Below are 23,743 nucleotides of genomic sequence, written 5' to 3'. Positions count from 1 at the left end.
TATATAATATTTTTATTTTTAACGCTTTGTATCATTAATAAGCCATATGAAATTAACTTGTTTTAGTTACTCTTTAAGTCTACGCATCTTAACTGTCACTTACCTTATATCTTTTATAAAAGTCGAATAATAGTCGGATAATCACTACATAATCCATAAGAAGCCCTTAACAGACCATCAATCCCAGGTCCATGTCGTCAAGTGACTTATGAGTTTGATTATGTATTCTAACTCTAATAGCATGTTAAGTTTATGAAACTTCTAACCTAAACCAGTTAAAAATGATTGTGTCTACACCTCTTATATACTATTCCAAGTTTTCTAAACTTCTAATATAGAATATATATTACGCATTCTTTAGAGATCAAGAGTTATGATCCGTTAATTCTTACTTAATCCTTACAAAACTCAACAAAAGACTTCACCATGTGTGTTCAAAAACAAAACAAAAAGACTTCACCATGTGTACATGTAAGTGTCAACGACAAGTCTACATAAAGGCTAATAGGTCAACAAGACCACATAACATTTCTTACTATTAGTTTGCAAAGGCTGTTCGTTGGGCATTTCCTCGTCGTCATCTCTCTCTCCTCCTCTCTTCTTTTTCTCTATATAATTCTCATCTCTCACATTTTTATTTTATTGCATTCTCCAACCAAACCTCAAATTCCATTTAACTTACCTCTATTTTCTTCTTCTTCTTACTACCTTCAATAGCAATGGATAACACCAACCGCCATCGCCGTCGTAAGCAACAGAAAGTTACTCTCCAGGACTCTGAAGGTCCCTTCTATTCCCTACCCTTTCTACACCGAATTTTACTTGTTGCGTAATCTTTCATGGGTGGGAGAAAGAATAATGCTTTTGCATATCTTGAAAGCATTTTTGGCTTCGACTATAAATTTAGTTCCTGGGATCCGAAATGACCTTGTGGTTTATTTAGGAGAGTACATGTACAAAACAAGGCAATCTTCACTTCTATATATTAATTGAACACCTCGTGCTAAGTACTTACAAAAATCGTAGGAGTACACGTTTCTAATTTAACAAAAAAAACAAGTATATTTTTTGTTAATTCATTCATCATTTGTTTAAATGGTTGAATATAAATATCTGCAGAAGTGAGCAGCATCGAATGGGAGTTTATCAACATGACAGAACAAGAAGAAGATCTCATCTGTCGAATGTATAGACTTGTCGGTGACAGGTAACACTTCCTTCTTTTTCTATCAATTATCTCGGCACAAAGGAAAATGATATTGTATACATTGGTTGGTTCTTAATTCCATTTTAACAAACGTTAATCTAGGCATGTACGTATTTACTTAAGTTTATAGTTGTACAGTGTACCATGTTGTAGATGAAGCACATGGCGTCCACTAATTTTCTTAAAACGTTTAATTAAAGCTATGAAGCTATCGCGTTCATTAAATTATACACGTACACATACATTCATTTAAAAAGTTAAAAAAAAAAACTATTTTGCTTTTCTTTATCGCTAGGTACTTATGAATAAATGCTTGGTTTGCTCTAAAATGGAATCTGAATTGAGAAATAGATTCAAATGCTAACAAATTAAATATAATTTTTTATCATTAGGTGGGATTTAATAGCAGGAAGAGTGCCAGGAAGACAACCAGAAGAAATAGAGAGATATTGGATAATGAGAAATAGTGATGGCTTTGCTGAGAAACGACGCCAACTTCATCACAGAAAAAACAAACCACACCGTCCACGTTTTTCTATTTATCGTTCTTAGTTTTTGATGTCATCTAATCTATTAATTTAGGGATTATCTACTATTTGAAGTTCTCATTTAAATTTTGGACTCTTTCATAATTGTTGCTAGAATATATGATGTCTCTTATACAATGCAACCTACCAACTTAAATTAAACCAAATCTTAACCAACATAGATTAGTTAAACCTAACCAATAACACTTTTATAATATTTTTGGTTAATCTCTTAATATAATTAGATCTAGGACTGGGCGTTCGGGTACCCATTCGGGTTTCGGTTCAGTCCATTCGGGTTTCGGGTTTTCGGGGTCAAAGATTTCAGCCCCATTCGGATATTTTTAAATTTCGGTTCGGGTTTGGTTCGGATCTTTACGGGTTCGGTTCGGGTTCAGATAACCCATTTAAAATGTTTTTAAATTTTCAAAATTTATTATATACTTTTGAATTCTATATATATTTAATAAAATATTATATATATGTCTAATATGTATATATATAAATATTACACAAAATATATATAATATTATATACACATATTATATATACCATATATTATTAATTGAAATTTGACAAATCAATTTCCGCCCTTTAGGGCGGGTCCTAATCTAGTTATATTTTATTATTCTGTTTTCTGCCCCCGCCACGAAAAAAAATTGATAGATGTTTAGTTGTAGTATTATCTAGCGTAACGTTTTCAAAAATTAGCGTAACGAAATTATTATGCCTGTATGTCTTTTTGTTGCGCTTCTTGTTTTAATAATATAGGTTTCAGTTCGTATCTAGAAATTAAAAGGTACCATTTAGCAATCATCTGTTGATCAGTGTGCTTAAGGTTGTTTAATCCATTGACAATCAGTTTAAATACTAACAAAAAGAAAGGGCTTGAGGTGTGGTTTTGAGCTTTTAATGGATTTTTGATGATTTCTGGTGAATTTGGGTCTGTTGTTATGAATATTTTTAATAGAAATCTATCAAAGTACCATTTAAAACCGTAGAAAAGTTCTCCAAAGTATATATATATTAGTTTAAAAAAAAGTATATATATACATTGCCAAAAATCAAACCTCCATTATTTCGTATGAGCAGTTAAGATCCATGTTCTAAAACGCGGCCGGAGCGGCCGATTACACGCCGGTTATATGCTCGGCGGAGCTCCACCGCCGCGAGTATACCATAATCGGTGAAAAACGCGGTTCAAACAAAAAAAACATGTATATTCTGGTGATTTTGAGTCGAAATCGGTAAGTAAACCATAGATCTATCAGATTCTGATGTTAGTAATAAAGAAAATAGGTTCAATCGAAGAAAATCGACCAAAAATGATAATTTACAGTCAAGAACTGTGAAAACGGCTGCAAAACATCTCACGTCTGAAAAAATTAGGTCGAGGAAGAAGGAGGACAGAAAATTATAATTTACCCTTCTGCAGAAAAATGAAGGAAAAATAATCGAAACAGCATTTTGCGCGGTTCGAACACAGGTCCGGTGGTAAAGAGAATCTAAGCTTACCGCTAGGCTAAGGGATTTCAGTTGTTTATTCTCGTATGAATAAGTATTTAATGTATACTGTATAAAATATTTTAAATATTTATTTTTTAAGAAAAACTACTCCCCGCGTATTTCCCGATTTTTTCCGTTTTTTTAATAACTCGTTAGTCCCGGACCAGCCGCACGCGTTACGCCTAGCAAGTTTTCGAATATGGGTTAAGATGCCTAGTTTTACAAAATTATTTTTGTCAACAACATGCCTTGGATAGTGACTAAGACAGTATTTAAACTGCATTAAATGAGATATTTTTCTTAAGGTCCTTAAATAACGTAAATTATCTAGGCCTCTTTGATAAAATAAAAATAAAAATATCTGGGCCTCTAGTTTTTACAAATCAGTCGGTTCGTGTTAAGAAAAAATCAATAAAATAGCTAACTAAATTTTAATACTTTTTTAAAATAAAAGCTTTTCTGCTACTTATTTTGATATTGTAGATAATTATTCTATTTTAATCAATGCATAGCAAGTTCTTTGATTACTCTGTTTTGAGAGTTATGAAATAAAATCCTTGACAAAAAAAAACTAATTATTTGACTTATTTTAATACATAATTTGTTACAACTGCGTCAATTTAACACTTTTGCTTTAATAAAAACTAAAAAGTTAACATTCATTATATAATTATTAAATGAAAACAAAATTTTCAAAAAAAATTAAAATCTTAAAATTAATAAAAGTAATTAATTATTTAAACATTCAATTTTAAATTCAGAGAGAAAATAAAAATTTAAAATAAAATTCCATTAAAATATCATAATCGTTTAACAGAATTAAAAAGTTTCTACGAATTCAGTCGTTCTTATAGTTTTCCATCTTTAGTTATAAAAATTTATATACTATGCTAAACTATGTAAATTTAGGTATTATAAATCCTATCAAAATTTAGTTAGGAATTTTTCAGACATTTTATTTTATAAATTTAGAAATGTTCAAAAAACAAATTTCTGAAAACTTTAAGAAATATTTTTGAAATTGTGATAACTTTTCCGAATTTAAATAAACTAAATAATTATTTAAATAATTTATATTTTGAGAATTTTTTTAATTTATTTTATTACTAACATAGCGAAAACTAAATTTTTGAATCAAAATGAAAATATTAAATGGGTTTATTTTGAAAATATATATATTAAAAATATAAAATTAATTAGTTGTCGTTAAATGAAAAGAAATAAAATTTGATATTAAAAATTTATCAAAATTAATTGACAGATGAAGCTTTTGTGGTATAAAATTTAGAATATACTTAGAATATACTTAAAATTAATTATGAACTTTATAAAGAGTAAGATCATATATAGATTACTTAGGGCTTAGAAGGATTCAAGGTGTTAAAGAATTACCTATTTACTTATTATATATTTCATATATATAGTAGAATTTTAATTTTATGTTTAATTAAAATGTACTTTAAAGATACAAAAATACAAAAATACAAAAAGTAAAATATGGAAAACTTGCAAAATTGTTTTTCCATTTAATAAAAGTTTATAATCCAAAAACATGTAATTTAATATCCACTGTGTCTGTTTTCATAAAATATAAAATCTAATGGTACAAATCTCAAAGACGGTAATTTTAGTTTTTTCTATTTTTATTTATACAATCAATAAAAATTGATTTATCCGTAGAAAAAAATTGAAACTTTTACTTAACAAGTTTTAAAACAAACAAAAAAACGATTACGTTATATGTATACTTTTCAATTTTTCTTATTTACTAATTTTGGATTTGTAAAACTATTTATTTCAATAATTTTTTTTGTTTGAGCTTGTATTTCAATAATTTTGATAAATATAAAAAGATAATAAAATTAAATATGAGACTAAATGATTTTATTCTATTAAAACAGGCATGCTAAATTAGTCTATATTTTAAAATTTCCCTTATTATCTTTATTTTTTGTTAATATTCTAAGGAGACTAATTTTTCTAAGAACAGCCAATAAACTGACCAATGTTTATTTTTAATTTCTTTTCATGTGAATTCAATTCTTTTCCATCACGGTCTATTCGTTTTCTACAATTTGTTAAATTCAAAGAAATAGAAAACAATTATGTAATGTTTGGAGTTTGAACTTTATCTATAACTATATTTTAGTATTTTCCAATAGTTTGTATCAACTGAAGTCAAAATTGTTGTTACAATTATGTAATAGACGACTTTCTTTTGTTTCAAAGCTTTGCAAGTCGTGGCACGGCATTATTTTGATACATCGATGATAAAGCACAAATCACTGTCCTACATGTCATAATCTAATATTGCAAATACTTGTATATATATATCCTAACACCTTTTTAAAAGGTTGGCTCATTCCAGCTTGTATCTCCTTCTCATATATCCTAGTTACGGAGGGAGTTATAGAGTATATTTGTCTCTATTGTCCATGGGACCGCACTAGATGTCTTAACATTTATTCTAACCTCCAACGTGAGAATGCTATAATCTTGTTTTGTTGGAATAGGTGACTCTCCCAGATTCCATATACAATTTCTTCTCCTTTTTTGTTTTCCAGTGTTATTTCATAAGTTCTTATTATTTACATCACAAATTTTTGGAAATCTTCAAATTTATTGATATTTAACAAAATTTATTTATATTGTAGAAACAAAAATTTGAAATTTTTAACAAAATGAAAAATCTCCCAGAGGTCTACTTGCAGAAGTCTGCAAACTTTTAAAAAAAGTTAGAAAGTGGTCGATGTTAACAAAATTTAATTAAAACATAGCAAAAATAGTTATAATTAAAGGGCATCACTTTTTGGGTCTCCTTTAAGCGTCTCATATCCAGACCGGCACTGCATCGAGTTTCCACAATCGTATAATATTAAGTGATTATTATATTTTGGTACAACTGGTTATAATCTATATATTGAAAATTAATTATTGATTATTAATATTGTATAATTTTACAGGTCGCACACCTAAGCAAACTAAATCAACCATAAATTTGAGTTTGAAAATAATGATATAAGCTGGTAATATCTGCGTGCTGTTATTAATGTATCTATATTATAAAAGCTGTTGTATATTTTTCGAGCATATGGTTTGGAGATAAGGAATATCTTGAGCATGATTGATGGGTGGGAGATTTGTTCTGTCAAGAGAGAAGTAAATAAGGCGGCCTATTTGATTGCAAGGAGTGTGACTAAAGAGAGAAGATTGCAGTCATATGTCGCACAAGGTAGTCCTACATGGTTGAGAAGTTTACTTGCGGAGGAAGGCACGAGGTCTGGGAGGTCGTAGGCTTCTCTGCTGCGAATGGTTTCTTTTGGGCTCTCGCTTTTATGAGGGACTGGTTTGATGGGGGCGTTGGTGTTTCAGGCACTGCTCTTGTTTTTATTTCTGCTCTGTTTTTCATTTGGGAGGCTCTGTTTTTATTTTGTTCTTGTGGTGACTCAGTTCCAACCTCGTTATTTATATTCAAGGGTTAAAAAAAAAGATAAATAAGAATTGTTTGGAAATATTGAGTACTTATTTTTATTTACATAATTAGCCATTACATTTACAACAAGTTAAGTATTTATTTTTGTATTTTTTATTTAAAAATTCTGCCACAATATTTAAAATCAATTTAAATTAATTAATTACAATGATTTTTATTTTTTTATGGTGAAAATAAAAACGCAAACTGAATATATAGTATATATTATATAAACAATTTTTAAATATAATATTATCTTATTTATTTTAGTCAAATATAAAAATTTCGAGAGTTCTATTTTTTTTTAAAAAAAATATCATAAAATTAATAATAATTCATAGAAAACTAATGCAAAAAAAATAAAATTTTCACTATCTTGTTTTATTTTAAAACAAATTAAAAACAAGTTATATATGAATAGTATAATTACATCAAATTACTTCAAGTTATAAAATTATTAATATAATTTTATGTACAAATAAAAAATATTATCAAATATTATATTATAAAATAATATATTGTATTCTATATGTAAATTACAAAACATAAAAATACACATGAGATTTTTTTTATAAAACCAGTAATTTATTAATTTATGTTGAATATAAATTAAATCAAATATATATATATGTGCACCCGGGGACGGATTAAATTATAGTTAGATGTTGCATATGATGGACATAAAAGAAAAAAGATGTACACATACACGATAAAGGTTGCTGTAATTGTTTGGGCTTGGCGCAATAAGTCATAACTATAACTCAAAAGCAATAAGACAAAAATGTAGTTTGCTACGGCCCTCACATTCCATTTCGATCTAGTTTGTATACATTTGGAATGCTAAAAAACATATATACGAAATCTTAAGATCTATATTTATTTTAATATTTAATTGAGATTCTAGACATAAATTTATAGATATATAAATTGTTATAAACCGATATGAAATCCTACAATTCACACATAAACCGGAATTGTAAGCCTAATAGTAAATCAGTGCCAATTAGGATAGCCCGCTAGATAACAAGGTACGACCGATCAATCAGTATTGGGCTGAAATTATCTGTCCAAATCATTTTTTCAGTTGAAAGTTCACCAGTATCGGGCCACATTGCGCTCCCCCACCAGGGTTTTGAATGAAATGACTGACTTATCACACTAACTCTGATGAGATCGGGTGAGTTCGGACAATAGTAGTCTAGTTGTGGGTAACTTTTAAGAAAACCCTTAAACTTAGATTTAAATTTTTAATATAGAATACCCGATATTAGAAGAGAATAAAAAAGATTAATGATCTTATACACTGTCGTTTTTTCATTGCATGAAGTACTGTTACTGTATAATTCTAAACTTAAAAAAAAGTGATGACGCTGTTATATTTGAAGCTGGTAACTTTATAAACTCACTTATATTAGTCATACTTAGTAAATATTTGTTTTCAATCTTCAATAACAATTTTATTCAATATCTGCATATGTGTTCAAAAAAAAAAATTCAATATCTGCATACATCTGTAGAAAGGTTTGAAAATAAATTAAAGGATAATAAGGAGAGGAAGTGAGTACGTACTGATTTCGTGTTAGGGTTTACGTGGAAGATGTATTTAACCCTTCTTTTACTAGCAGAATGTTTGCTGAATTTGTTGAGCCAATTCATCAGCACTTAGTTGGCACTCAATTCCAATCTATCAAAAGAAAATAGTGAGAGAGATATATATATTGTCAATCATACCATAGCAACATATAAAACTGATATAGAGTATTCGTTTTCAACAATTGTGTCAAGTCTTTACTGTAGGAATTTGTGCATCTAAATAATACTAATATTATAATTAATATAATTTATTTACTTAAATAAGTCTAATTTATAAAGAAACATGTGTTATACAAAAATTTCATAAAGAGGTTTTAAAGTATTTTATTTGAAATCTACATGTTTCACTCGATATATATAAGTCTCTCATTCGACATGCTTCGAGTCTTGACCAATAAGCAAAACCAGTAAGCCACATCAGCATGTGAGTTTTAACACACCCTTATGTTCATGAGAATTTTTGTGTATATACAATATATGAGAATTATTAATTTATCTTACACTGATTTTCTTATATTCTATGAACTGTGTATAAATTTATGTGACTGAATCAATTATTAGTTTATTACTTATTACAGTACCTTACCGTTTTCCCCCAACTATATATTACACTCATTACAAATTAAAAACAATAAAACCAGTGGAAGTTAATTAGGATGATTATTCGAACATACCTTGATGGTGAAAGAATTAAGCATGGTTTCATCGACGGTGTTAATATTAACCTGAAGAATCTCGAGAGACAAATCCTCAAGAGCAGAGATTATCTTCAAAACCTGTCCAGGGATCTTATGCGACGCCGTTTTGAGCAGAACATTAGCTCCTGAGAACTTCACTTCCACGTCAGCCGAAGCCGACTTTGAGTTAGCGACGAGCTCATTTATCACACTACTCTCACGGTTACTACTAACTGAAGGAGAGGAAGAAGATGAAGCTGGAGAGTATGGAGGTGGGTCCCCTAAGCTGCTACCACCGGCCAATGAGCTATAAGAACGATGGGGAGGCTGTGGGATGAGTGGTAGTTGCGGAGGATAGGCCAGGTATGGGCTTGTAGGCTGAGGTGTTCGAGGGCTTATAGGAGGGAGAAGGAGATGGTGGTGGTTGATGCGCGGGCTAAGAGGTGGTTTTCGCGGGCTTAGGACAGGTGGTGAAGGACGAGGACTCGGGACTAGTCTCGGGCTTAGGACTTCCGCATATGTCTTACGTTGTTTCTTGGCTTCTAAAGATTGAAGAACTTGTTGCAGCTCGCTAATGTATTCCACAACTCCTCCTATAATCGATGCTTGGTCCCCCTTTTGTTATGATTCAAAGGAAAAATAATAATATAAGTCAATATAGACATTATATATCTGCGTTAAAAAAAAAGACATTATATATCTATCACATTTCAACTTACTAGAGAGAAAAAAATAAAGATGATTAGTTGGGACCAAATATCATTATAATTGTCATTGTTCCTAAAAAGCACAGATATGATACTTTGTTGTAAATTGTAGTTGATGTTTCTAAGAACTGATGTGATAGGTAAACCAAAAAGATTTAGTGACCAAATGTTTAACAATAATGACTAGTTACAGCTCGTATACCTAAGTACTGACTCAGAAAAATGTATGGATGTACAAAACTGTACCCTTTTGACGTAGAAACAAGGCATAAGAGAACGTAAAACGGTTAAGTGCTCGTTCATTTGCTTTCTCCTGTTGCGTTCCACGGTTACGTGAGACATCTTTTGTTGCGTATTCTCTTCTTCTTCTTCATCTTCTTTCTCGGTTTCTAGTCTCTTCCTCTTCTTCTTAGGAGATGAAGTTTCGCAGTTTGGATCAGTTACTAACTCTTTGGAACTTGTGGTTCCATCTTTATAAGGTGTAGATGCAGCCGTTGGAGATATCTCTCCGGCGCCTTCAAGACTCTCTAAGATGGCAAATAGATCATCTTCGGCTAGTGAAGTGTCGACAAATTCACACTCTTCAAGAAAATCCGGCATCGTGACTAGATATTTCTCACTCTCTTTCTTGTTCTTTTTTTCTGTCTTATGCTTTTGGATACAAAAAGTATAATAAAAGAAAGATTTACAGAAAGAAGGAGACGCAAAGAGACATATCAAGTTGTGAGAGAGAGAAAGAGATAAAAAACAGTGAATGCCAAAAGGAGTAAATATGAGGGACTCGCATTCATAGAGGACTAAACTATCGCTATCAAATTTCAATATTTATGTATTATATTTTTTAGGGTTATTTATTATGCGGTTTGTGCCGTTGGATGAATTTGGGAGAAAATCTAGGTTTTTGGGTGTTTCATTTCTATTAACATACATATATACATAAATATAGGGTCCGTTGATTAATACTTATATTAGAGAGATAAAGGTTGCATATATGCAAAGGGAATGATACATAAATTACTTAATTATGAAATTATTTTATGGATTTTTTGGTAAAATAATGAATAATTAGAAGTTCGGTATTAGGCCATGTCCATTGCTAGTCTCACGTTAGAGTATCTAAAGAAGAGAATGAAGATTTTGTGGGAATCGGTATCTCAATTAGGAACTCCATCACAAACCATGAGACACAAATGTCATATTTCAATGATCAATTTTATTAAAAAGGTAAGAATCAAATATATAGCTGAATAATATTACAAGTATTGATAATCTTTACTGAGATACTTGAGTGAGTATCTCCACCGTTAAGTTAAGTATGTTCTATTTTCTTTTTCTTGGTGTACAACACAGACATGTACGTCTTGGTCGGGGAAACAAAAGACGTGGAAATTACGCTGGACGCGGTTAGACTTGTTCGAGTGCGAACACATAAGTCAATAGGAGCGTTAAATCAGATTGTTTCTGATTTATGTTATGTTTCCTTTTATTTTGTAAAAGCTTTCAAAAACTGTTTGACTTAGGATACAACTTTTCTAATTAATAGTAATTAAAAATAAGACATGTACGTCTTTTGTATTTAATTTAAGTACATATATTGGTTGCGAATGGTCTGACCAATAACTCTATCCACAAATATTACAATGATATGTCACTGATATTAAACACAGTATTTTGATTTTAAATTATACCGACCCCAACGATTTGACTTTTAACTAACCGGAGACCAAACTTTTATTAAAAACATTTACTTACTTGGTTTCCTACATATATTAAACCGATTGATCATTAATATGGGATACATTTACTTCGTCGGTTTCCTATATATCGTCAAATAAAATTACAACCTATTACATAACCAAAATTTTTAAAAAAACAATCCAAATATAATAGCTGGCTTGCTACGTATCGTTCTATAGCATTGATAAATCGTTAAACTATCTACATTCCTCTTTGTTTACATCACATTCAAGATGAAACCTCCTGTCTTTTTTGTCTGCAGAATCAAAACCAGTATATTAGTTCGATAGAAAACCATGTCACTGATTAAAAAAAATTAAATCAGTATGTTCTTCAATACAAACCAGTAAACCAGTAAACCATTATATTAATTATTTTCGACATAAATTACAATCCTAGAATAATATTCTTTCACTCACTCTAATCTTGCAAATCACGTTTAAAATCAGTTATGAAACCAAAAATAAATATATTCCTATAAATCTATTCGTATATTTCATAACTAATCATTTGTTAATTTCCAAAATGTAATTATCTTCCGAAAACTATTCCTCTGTTTTAGCAACTCTACATAGCAATTATCTATACTATTAAAGCAGGATCCTATCTATACTATTAAAGCAGGATCCTATTGTGCTTTTTACTTAAACATACCATTTCTTTAACTAACATTGCATATTTCATTAAGGGCAATCAAATAATATTAATAACAAATCTATATTGGGTCATTTTTTGGATCCAGCCCACTGCCCACATCAGATTTCTCTTGGGCCATTTGAACCGATTAAGAAATCAGATCCAATTCTTATTTTTTTGGCAAGTTCAAATAATTTATTTTCAACAATTCTTAATAATTTGTGTAGTGAACAAAAATTAATCACTTAATTATTATATTTTTTTCTTTTTAATATAATTTAAGCATTCATAAAAAATTTGAATTTTTTCATTGGAATTTTTTCATTGAAAAATATAAATCTTTATTAAAAGTTTATAATTTTTTATTAAAAAAATTAACCACATAATAAAATTAATTTATCAGAGTTATACCAACTAAATTCATTAAAAGATAAAATTTAATTTTCTAAACATAAATACTCATTAGACCTGGACGTTTGTGTACTCATACGGGTACGGATCGGTTCTTTCGAGTATCAGATTTTTTGGGTTTTGAAATTAAACCCCATTCGGGTATTATAAAATTTCGGATTGGGTTCGAATCGGGTCTTTCCGGATCCGGGTGAGTTCGGTTCTCATGCATAAGAACCATAAAATAATTAAATAATCAAAGTATCTAAAACGGGTTCGGTTATTTGTACTCAAAGTAACCAAAGTATCCGATTCAGTTCAAATTCAAAAGTAACTAAAAGTAACCAAAAATATCCATTCTATACAGTTTTTTGGGTAAACTTTTATCCAAACTATCATATTTTATCCAAAAATATTCAAAAGTACCGAAAATAACTACTATAGTTAACTTATAATATTAATTTAAAATATTAAAATAATTATAAATATAATTATAACATATATTTTTAGATATATATTCACATTTCGGATATCTTCGGGTACTCATTCAGTTTTCGGTTTGGATCGGATTCGGGATCGGTTCTTCGTATATAGAAATTTAGAACTCATTCGGATATTTACCCCGGGTCTGATCGGTTCGGAACCCTGATTTTCGGATCGGTTTTGGATTGGTTCTTCGGGTCCGGATATTATGCCCAGGCCTATACTCATTTAAAATGAAACACGATAAAGAAAGATAAAAAGTTTAAATCTTTTATAGAAAAAACAAATATATGAAAATATGACATATACTAAATATTTGTCAATTTAAAAAAAATAAAGGAAAATAAACCCGCGCTTTGAAAGCGCGGGTCAAAATCTAGTGATATCATTAAACTAGAAGAATATTCTTTCTCGCACTCTAATCTTGCAAATCACATTTAAAATCAGTTATGGAACCAAAAATAAATATATTTCTATCTTTTAGCAACTCTTCTTAACTATTACTATATCAATCAACTACAACATAATCGTTTTTTCTTTTATAATGCATATCACGCTAAAACTATACTCATTAAAAGCCTAGATTCGGGTGATTGCATTAACTTGCTAACAAAGTAGTCAATTTTTGAATTAAATCGACTAATATATTCCTTATATAATGCTAAATAATCACAACAAACCAAATCGTAATTAATTATATGGCATTTATCCCCACATTTTCCTAAATATATATATACATACCTTTACTCTAAACTTTCAAAGCGATATCATTCTACGCCAAACCTCCTAAAATGTCTACAATGACTACTTTTCATCCTCTTACAAAACTTCGCCCTTATAAGAATAACTGGTGCTTACATTCTTGGAAACAGAACACACCATTCGGAGATGCATTTGAGATGTTTTAGTAGACCAACGGGTAAATCAATTTTTCTAAACGGTCAATAGCTTTTCTATATGATGTAACAACTGATTATCATCTCTATTTCTCCTTCACCATGTCTCTGCCTGAGCTTTTCTATATATCACTGTCCCCTCCCTTCTATTTTTCCAAAAACAGTTGTTGTTCTATATTACTAATATATCAAGCCAAAAACAATATTTTTAAATAGTGAATTTAAACAGAACTCAGTCGATCGGAAATCTCTAAGGGACATGATGTCTATGATCTTCATATTTAATCAGAAATATAATAAAGAAGACAATTTGTTATCTCATTCAATCCTGTTCTTGAGCTATATTATTGGACTTATATTTATTCTTCGTTATATCATCTAAAACTATTTTATTATACAGAAAATTATATATTATAATTACCTTACAAGGAAAAAAGAGATATGAGTTGTTTACGAAGTGATCAAATACTGTAACGAACCATTCCGTCAACAAAGCAGAACTTATACTAAGTCTTTATAGATCTTCATGATTAAACCGGGGACGAGCTATATCTATCCGACAGAAACCTTGCTGTATGATCCCTTGAGACGATTTTTAAATAATCAGAATACATAATATAGAAAAATAAAGCGTACAAAACAAGTTTCAACCTAAATCTACAAAATCGTAACCTGTTTGCAAAATATGCTGTAGTTGACTGAGAAATTCACCCGATGTTTACCCTCATATCGCATGGAGACGACGGCACCGACAAAGAGATCTGAGAAGTACGGGAACTAAAACGTCGTACAAGGAAACCTGTTTCTTTTCCCGAAAAAAAATTATGGGCTTCCGTTAATATTTAAAGGCCACTGATTTTAAATAGTAAAATACTATAATTTCAATTCATCAAAATGGACTTAGATTTATGTGCTTCGATTAAAGACCCAATGTTTTTTCTGTCTAATCTTCAATATTCTTTCATTTATGCTGTTTGGAAAAAAAAATACTGTTTCAATTTTTTTTACAGATATCAATAAAATTTAATATTTAAATACAATTTAACACATAAATTTTATAGTATAATTTAATAAAACACACACAATCTAAACAAAATACTCTAATTTTTATACTTAATTGTTTAATTTACCAAGTAAAAGTAAAAAAAAAGTACAATTTAAAAACAATACAACTAATAGTCTAAATTTCAACACTAAGCAAAATGAACAAGATATACTATATATCTGAACTCGATAACACATGAAACATTAACATGAATGGTTTTTACAACTAACAAAAATCTATAATTATGCACAATATACATCCGCGCGGGTACGCTGGTCGAAAACTAGTGAGACAATCAGTTGAATGATATCTTAACTAGTGAGACAATCAGTTGAATGATATCTTATCTTGTACATTGGCATTATGTATCAACTATTTAACATCACTAACCTTTAGACACTTTCTACAGTTGATAAACCAATTCCAAACCTAGTCGCAGCTGAGTCAAAACTAACCTCCGCTTCTTGGTCGTTCTTTTCTATTTTTACACTCCAATACTTAGTTCGGTTATTACTATCTTTGTTTCATAAATACGTTATCAGATGGCAACCCAATTTATTTTCTTTTAAAAGCAACCCCCAAATAAAACATGAATTTAAGAACTATATATATTATTAAGCAAAATGAAATAAAGTATATTGTATATATGAACCTCTTTTGTAAGTTCGTTTTTAAAGTTATAGAAGGGGAACTTGATCCAAGGCAATAAATAACTGATGCCACTCAATCTGTTTCAAACTCAAATGGTTTCTTGAGGAGCCACTCTTTGTTTGAATTTTCGCTTTCAAAAATTTGAACTCTTTTGTACATGAACATTTACATAATAATCCAATAATATTTTAGGAAAATAAACAAAAATTTAAGAATATAGAGGCAAGACAAGACCAGGTAGACGTTAGGTTTGAAGTTAATATGTTGGCTGTCAGATATTGTTTACCGACATGTCTTTGTAGTAACGGGTGATCTGTTCTCGTTTTAATTTTGTTTGTAGCCGAAATTTATAGAAATCAATATTTTATATAAAAAATAGTTCGATAGTTAAAACAGCATCAACTTATTAAGGAGATAATATATATTTTAGTAACCAAGAGCTCTTGGCCTAGTGGTAATGGAACTCCAGCTGGAGTGCCCGCCCTGGGTTCGAGTCGCCTTGGCCACCTTCCCGTCTATAACCGTGCGTGCTCGGATGGAAGGCCTCGTGGAGATTAGTCTGGACTTATCGCCTGGGAACCCCCACGGTTATCAAAACAAAAAAAAAATATATTTTAGTGAAATGCTTATATAAGTATATCCCATGAAATAACTGCCTTGAAATAACGACCATTTCTTCTTACTTTTATACCCTAATACTAATTAACATGATATTCAGTGTCAACTTTCGAATTGATCTCGAAATTTTAGTATGGTTTCATTTGTTAAAGGTATAGAGGTCTAGATATATATAATGTAGAATTTGGTTTTTCGACTCTAAGCAACCAAAACAAAATTGGAAGATGTACGAATCAGTAATTTTGTATATCAAACATAGTAATGTAACTAAAGGTTACTTATGCATGCATGATATTAATTTTAGATATGACAAGGATCCAAGATGCTATTCAGTTTCATCTATATACGGATATATATTAAGGAGACTATGACATGCTCCTAATGTTCGTACGGTTTTGTCTTGGTCTATTTATTTCTTAAATTCACCAAAGACAAAAAATAGATTGAAAGACATATATTTCATATGGTATGATATAACGAAACACTGATTATATTCTTCATGTGCTCCCAATTAAGAAGTCATGGGTTGGCGTCGATAGTTATTAGTAATCAGAAACAAACAAACAATAAAACTTGAGAGACTAAGAATGTACAAAAGGTAAGTTCAAAAAAAAAAAGAATGTACAAAAGGTGAAATTTATTTCCATTTAAAAAATACTAATTGATTTTTAACGAAACTAATCAAAACAGATTGAGATTGAGAAAGAGAGCAAAGAGAGTAGTTCACGAAACAAAATATCTGCAAACTGAGCATAGATCAGTACTTGGGCTCTGGGAACCAAATAAAAGAAAAATGGTGGGCGGCTTTCAATGATCGGACACGCCTTCTCCGTGCCCGAGATTCTACTTCTTCATTCACCCACATGCTCACTTGTCATGTAGTTGTAAATTTTGACACTAATTAAGAGTCGCAATGTGGAACAAAATACAATATGCCTTAAATTGCTAAATGCTACATATACGTCCTACGATCGGTTTCAGAGAACGAAACAAGCAAAACCCTAAGTTTACAAATACGAGCTAAAATAGTTTGAAACCTAGCATTAAATGGTTCTTTGATATACGCAGGGGCTTGCGTTGACGATGGCATTCCTAAAATAAAAGAATTCTATAATAGAGATGAAATATGTTTTAATGTATTTTTTTAAAATAATAATTTCTAAATTATAGAGTAAAAAGTAGAGAAATGTTATTTTTTTCTTTATAAATAAAGGAAAAATAGAGATATCTATTATAGAGGAAGAAATAGAGGTGAATTGAATCAATTTCACCCTTAAATATTATTATAGAAGTAAAAATAGTAATGGGTTAGAAATGATCTAAGAGAGAACTCAGTAAGAATGATGAAAAATCATAAAGATAAGTAAAAGATAAAACAATAATAATACGTGTAACACTATGTTTTAAAAAAAACGTGTAACACTAACTACTGTTATCTTTATTGCACCCCCTGATTATATCTGTAATTACTGCTTCAAAAACGTTTCTAGTTGCTTGTATCTCTCTTTTCTTTCTTAGTTTATCTTCATATTCATGAATATCTCATTTTATAATCATAAATGACGTCTCTCCTTTAAGAGGGAATGCCAAAAAATACATGCAAACAAAACTCAAAGTCAAATTTTCAAAAAAAAGGATTAAAATTCAAACTCTAAAAGAAAAATCATTGCTAGGTACACAGACAATACGGCACCTAACCAGATATTTGAATGAAAATAATGTATTAAAAACTATGCAAACTATATGAATTTTATGAACTACTATGTGTTATATTGTTAATATAATTTCGATCGACAGAAAATGTGTTGGATATAGGACCCGTCAGTTTCCGATGATATTTAACATACTTTAACATGTTATCTCATGTTTTTTTTAAAATTTTTTTTTTGTTATCTCATGTTCTTTGATGTATAATATTGCAATTTAAATATTTGATTTATGTACTTTATTTTTGCTTTTGATATGTAATCATCCGTTTTTAAAGAAAATTTTATTTGGTGATACCAAATTCTAAGTTCAACATATTTTCAATATCAAAATTATATTTATGGTGTTAATAACATTACACATTTTAATTCTTTGGTGTTGTGATGTCATTCATACATCTCGTATATGTTTTTATTAAATTACTTTTATTTAGATGTGTGATCATATAGTGGTGTATATATTATTAATGTAGTTGATAATCATTTTTTGACTTAAAATATTAAAATAGGGGATTTTGGAGCTAACAATCTTTTCGCCATTTAAATTTCAAAGTTCTTTAAAGAACTAATTCTATTACATATTTGTCTCTTTATATGTGCTTTTATTACATTTGCATGACGGTAATTTAATTTCATAATTTCTGCCTGCACCCTACTTACGTATTACATGCCTGCACGTTTTGCGTCTCAGTAATTCGGCAGTCGCTACTCACTAGGACACGGCTATATCGTTGTGTATTTAACTATGTCTTTTTTTCTTTTCTTTTTTTTGGCTAAATGGTATTGTATTTAGCCTTGTTCCGAAATGCGCTAGGCGCTATGCGTGCGGTGCACTGGAGCCTAGCGATTTATTGAAAAAGCGGGAAAAAATCGGGGAGTACGCGGGGCGGAATTATTTATATTTTATATGTATAATACATCATTTGTACGTATGTTACCAGTTTTTTATGTATAATACTTGTTTTTTTAACATAAATGATATATAATATTATATATTAGTGATCTTTCGGTAAGAAAATACTAGTGATTGCTGTGGCCTGGTGTTTATTGGGCTTGTTTATCATGGTAACAACCCATGTTCTAATCAAACTACAGCACGTTTTGGGTTTTTTTTAATTGTTTATGTAATGAGTGGCATAGTGGTAATTATATCATCATCTTCCTTTACGATGCTTAGGGATTCTGCAAAAAAAATTTGGTTGCCGCCAGCCATTATATATGTCAAAAACCTCGAATCTATGTGTTTTCTTCTTGTTTCTGCATCAATTTCATACGTACGTTCTTCTCTAATGATTTAAAATACTCAAAACTTCAGAAAAATAATTTTTTTTGTTGAGTCCGATTTCTTCACCGAACAAGGTGAAATCACCACGGTTCCAAGCCAATTCACGTTTATCCGCCGCGTAATCGTCCGAATCGGACACGTTTTAGAACAAGGGTATTTAGCTATGTCAAATTAGTTAAATATCTCTGTTACATACCAATGGTAAACTGTGAATATATCCATAAACTAGCAAATATTTTGTACTATAGAAGCAGAATCTAAGGATTTTGAAGGATGACATTTTATTTATATTTATATTTATATTTATATTTATCTTTATATCTTATATTTCTTTTTTTTTGTATCTTAGAAATATATCTTATATTTCTGTTTGTTTATGTGGGTTAAAATTAAAATCGATTCTAGTAGAAACAAAAATGTAGAAGTAGCTGAAGACGTGAATGAGATGGGTCCTCCTCAAACTTTAATCACTACGGAGATCTGAAATATCATTTACTCTTCCCACGAAATACATGAGGACACTTTATTGCTCTTTCTCTCTTCTCTCTTCTCTCTTCTCATCCCAATGTGCCATATCATGATTATGTACAGGTCATGAGTTTCATAATCTATGAAAGACAAATATCGTATTCGTAGGTAATAATAATGTTTCAAAAACGAAGAGGTTTCCTGCTCTCTCTCTTCGACAAAAAAATAGTGATGTTCACAAAAGTAGTAGGAGAGGTTTAGGGAGCTTTTAATGTACTTGTTTTTTTTTGTAACTGAACGTACTATCTACTCGATAGCAAATAACATAAAATATACTCTCTCCATTTCATATTAAGTGTCGTTTTAGAGAATTTTTTTCGTTGTAAAATAAGTGTCGTTTTAGAGTTTTAATGCAAAATTTATTAACTTTATTCTCCATTCTATTTTTCTATTGGTTGAATTGTATCGGTAATGATGTTTTTATATTGAAAATATGCAAAATTAAATGCTTTCTTAATCTGTGTGCACAAGTCTAAAACGACACTTATAATGAAATAGAGGGAGTATAGCGGAAACTGGAAAGTAAAAAAAATTGCATAATCAAGTTCACCGAAACGACCAATTACTTCTTGATGACAAATTGGAAGTGTAAAACATTAAAGAAAGCTAGATAGTAGATATGAACACAGGATCAATAGCAATTTTACTTTGAAAACTTTTCTCCTGTTGATTATAATTCTCTTTATTTTACATGTTTACTTTTAGATTTCATTCAATCATTTTTTCTCAACTTCAGTCAATCATTTACATAAATCTCGGCTTGCAAGATAAAGCATACTGAATTTTATAAATTATCTTAGAGAGTCCGTTAGACGTTGCAACGAACGGACATTATTGCATGATACAAATGCCATGCATATTTCATATCAAACAAGAGATCCTCCTTGGAGTCTCATCAGTCTCACGGTTGATTGTCAAATACTATTATATCTTACATCAAATCTGCCAGTGTTTAATTTGTATGAAAATTTTACGAGTGTTTAATCTTTTTTTTTTTAACTTTGGGACATATGGGTCAAGCTTAACTAATTTTTAATGGGACAGTACATTCACAGCTAATCTGACACCAAATTTTTAATGAAGTTTAAGACATAGTTTCATCTCGTCTGCTCAAACAGTAGCAACTTACTTTCTAGCAGGATTAGAACCTAATACTGACTATTTTTACATGTGTCTAATTTTATAAGAGCAACATTAACGGTTGGACAAACTTTTGGTCCTTAGAGTATTTTAATGTTATTTTTGGTGAAGGACAAAAACTAAGGACATTCTCATAATACTTGATTATTGGTTGGACTTTGTAAAGTCCTTAGAAAATTAATTAATTATTTTAATTAAAAAAGAAATAGATAATATAGAGAAAAACATGAGAAATTACAAAGTTGAAAATTAAAACATAAAAACATAGAAACCAAAGTACAAAAAACACCAAATAAAATCAATAGTTATTGCAAACAGGTTGGATGAGATATTTCAAGAGAAAAACTCGGCTAGAAGCTTGTTTTTGGCTACTTCTTCAGCCTCACTGAGTGGTTGGCTTTTGGCTAGGAGTGTGTCTAAGATGGCAAGCTTTGAAAGCTTCTCTTTCTTTCCCAACTCCTGGTCCCTCATATCCCAAACCTCCGCGTTGTCAGCAACTGACTTCCCCTTCCCATTACTCCTTTTAGCTTTTGCAGTCTTCACACCTTCCGGACGTTCCTCTTGTTCACCAACACTTGCATCAACACTGGGGTTTGCTGCTTGGGAATCTGTTCGAACACTTTTCCTCTTTGATCTACCAGTAGGAGTGGTGTTGAGGTTAAGTAATTTCTGCTCAAACCGCAAGACACACCACGCATGCTCAAGAGTGAATTTGGACTCTTGATCAGCTTAGTAAATTTTATGGGCGACCTTGAGCACATCATTATCATGCTGACCACCTTGAAGTCATTTGGAGGGATGGTTAAATAGGTGAAACTGTAATTACGCCTATCACAATGACCTAACACCAAAAGTACATCTCACTTATTACACATTACACAACCATAATCACCTAACTACCACGTGCATTAACTACCAAACTAACTAGCCTTGCAAACAAACTAAACAATCAAATCACAATACTTCATAGCGGAAACAAGAGTTCAAGTCTACACCCTTTAGTTGCAATCAAACTACAGATTTATTTCAGTATAGAAAGTTAATTATGTAATCACAGAGTTAATATACACGAGTTCAACTAACTTGATTACTTGAGAGATGAAGAGAAAGTTTATTACCTTAATCAAACGGTTGTATCTCTTTCAGATTTTTACTACTCCTAACCCGGTTATTGTAGACGATCCTCACCTTACCTATTAACCTCAGAAGCAAAAGAACACACGTATCAATTAATCAAAACAGAACACGAAAACTACACAGATAAGTATCATCAAATAACCACAGTATCATCAAATAACCACACAGATCCGTATCATCAAAATATATATATATAGATATATAGCAAACCAATCAAAGCAATCAAAGAATATAAAGATACAAGGATTTTTCAAATCCATAAAATAGATTTACTGATATTTCGACTTCTCAAATCCCTAAAATATATATATATAGCAAATCAATTTTTCAAATCCATAGAAAAGATATATAGATATATAGCAAATCGATTTTTCAATTCCATAGAAAACATATATAGATCGGAAAACGAGAACCAAATTACATGCAAATCATACGGAGGAGGAACACCTACCCTTTAACCTTCGAATACCGGAAACGATGTTGATGAGAGAGTAGAACCGCCGAGATCACCGCTAAGAGCACTGCCGAAAGCACCGCCGAGAGAAAACCCGAGAGAACCGCCGAAATAAAAGACGAAGACAGCGACGAGAGATACGCTTTCCCAAACCGTCGAGAGATACAGAATCTGGAAGAGATCCCTCGGAAACACGATCACCAGAGAGAGAACGAAAATCACGAGATTTGTGAAACAAGACCTTCAATCTCATTTCCCCTCACGATTTGCTTTGGCCACTCTCCTCACGCCACGTCTTTCCCAAGGACGCGTGATTTTACTTCTTAGCTAAGAAGCGTCCCACTAATTTTTTGATTTATTGCATTTATTTTTAATGACAATAACACTAAGGACTTCGTTTAGATATACCGTTAATGGTGGTCTAAGTCGCTTCAATGACTTGAGCGAGCCATAAATTTTGGTTCATAAACGCTATGTACCATTTTGTGTGACGTCGAATCAAAGAGCAAGAAATGAAGATATACTCTTTTATTCATCAAAGGATGATTTGTTAAATCCAATGTTCAAAATTACGCTAGGCTTAACGCGTGCGGTAAGGTAGCGCCTAGCGCCGAATCTATTATTCGGAGATTATACGGAGATTAATCGGGGAGTAGTTTTATAGTTTTTTTATATTATTTAAGCCGTTATATATTAAATATGTGCCAAAATATAGTAATTGATACTTGGTCCAGTGGTTAATATCAGTTTGTCTACTGCGCCAGACCTCGGTTCGAAATGGGGAGGGTTCATTTTGGACTTTTTTTTGTTTTTTAGGTTTAATGATGTCAAATGACCAACATGTCCTCGTCTTCAACATTCCACCTGCAAATTCCAAAGCCGTTTTCCTTTTTTTTTACGATTTCTTTGTTTCTTCTTCTTAATCTTATTAGTTCTAATGAAATATAACAGATCTACAATAGAACATGTGATTTTGAGCTTCAAATATACAGAATGACGAACTTTTTAATTTTCACCGATTGAGTAACCGAATAACATCAAATCGCTACGCTTGGTGACCGTGGAGCGTTTTTCCGGCGAGTATACGCCCCTCGGCGCCGCGTTTTCGAACATGGGTTAAATCAGTACTGATCATGAACCCTAAAAGTGTTTTATTTACTAAAATCATTTGGGCGAAATAATAATTTCGGCTAAATTTGGAGAAGAAATGGCTTCCCCAATTTTGTGGGGACCCATGATACTTTTGATAGCAAATTAGATTCGGAGAGCCCACAAGTGAATGTCATGTCTCCATCTTCTACTAAAACCATAATGAGTGGTTATGATTATGCACTTTTTGTGATGTGGT

At 30.8% G+C, this 23,743-nt stretch overlaps 2 protein-coding genes and 1 long non-coding RNA gene across 5 annotated transcripts; 1 reads left to right on the top strand and 2 right to left on the bottom strand.

The window, feature by feature from the left end:
• The first annotated feature begins 516 nt into the window (after nucleotides 1-516).
• Nucleotides 517-2,467, top strand: LOC130503104 (transcription factor TRY-like). The gene is made up of 3 exons (XM_056997750.1): nucleotides 517-783; nucleotides 1,120-1,207; nucleotides 1,600-2,467. Exons 1-3 carry the CDS (start codon nucleotides 720-722, stop codon nucleotides 1,757-1,759), a joined length of 312 nt encoding a protein of 103 aa, XP_056853730.1. The 5' UTR covers nucleotides 517-719; the 3' UTR covers nucleotides 1,760-2,467.
• A 5,572-nt stretch (nucleotides 2,468-8,039) lies between these two features.
• On the bottom strand, nucleotides 8,040-10,407 carry LOC108846338 (transcription factor SPEECHLESS). Of its 3 annotated transcripts, XM_018619566.2 has the most exons (4): nucleotides 9,936-10,407; nucleotides 8,980-9,597; nucleotides 8,282-8,396; nucleotides 8,040-8,180 (listed from the first exon to the last, which is right to left on the bottom strand). In XM_018619566.2, exons 1-3 carry the CDS (start codon nucleotides 10,287-10,289, stop codon nucleotides 8,331-8,333), a joined length of 1,038 nt encoding a protein of 345 aa, XP_018475068.1. In that variant the 5' UTR covers nucleotides 10,290-10,407; the 3' UTR covers nucleotides 8,040-8,180; nucleotides 8,282-8,330. The 3 variants fall into 3 exon arrangements, with proteins under 3 accessions (XP_018475068.1, XP_018475067.1, XP_056853731.1); XM_018619565.2 differs by lacking the exon at nucleotides 8,040-8,180 and having other exon boundaries at nucleotides 8,188-8,396; XM_056997751.1 differs by lacking the exons at nucleotides 8,040-8,180; nucleotides 8,282-8,396 and having other exon boundaries at nucleotides 8,953-9,597.
• Nucleotides 10,408-20,981: 10,574 nt separating this feature from the next.
• On the bottom strand, nucleotides 20,982-22,749 carry LOC108846714 (uncharacterized). The gene is made up of 3 exons (XR_001948701.2): nucleotides 22,393-22,749; nucleotides 21,923-21,997; nucleotides 20,982-21,645 (listed from the first exon to the last, which is right to left on the bottom strand). It is a non-coding gene; the product is annotated as an uncharacterized LOC108846714 (long non-coding RNA).
• Between the last annotated feature and the right edge of the window lie 994 nt (nucleotides 22,750-23,743).

This window comes from Raphanus sativus, unplaced genomic scaffold, assembly GCF_000801105.2.
Source record: "Raphanus sativus cultivar WK10039 unplaced genomic scaffold, ASM80110v3 Scaffold0799, whole genome shotgun sequence".
Lineage (NCBI taxonomy): Eukaryota > Viridiplantae > Streptophyta > Magnoliopsida > Brassicales > Brassicaceae > Raphanus > Raphanus sativus.
Note: the sequence above shows the minus strand (reverse complement) of the source record. Positions and strands in the feature narration are given on the sequence as shown.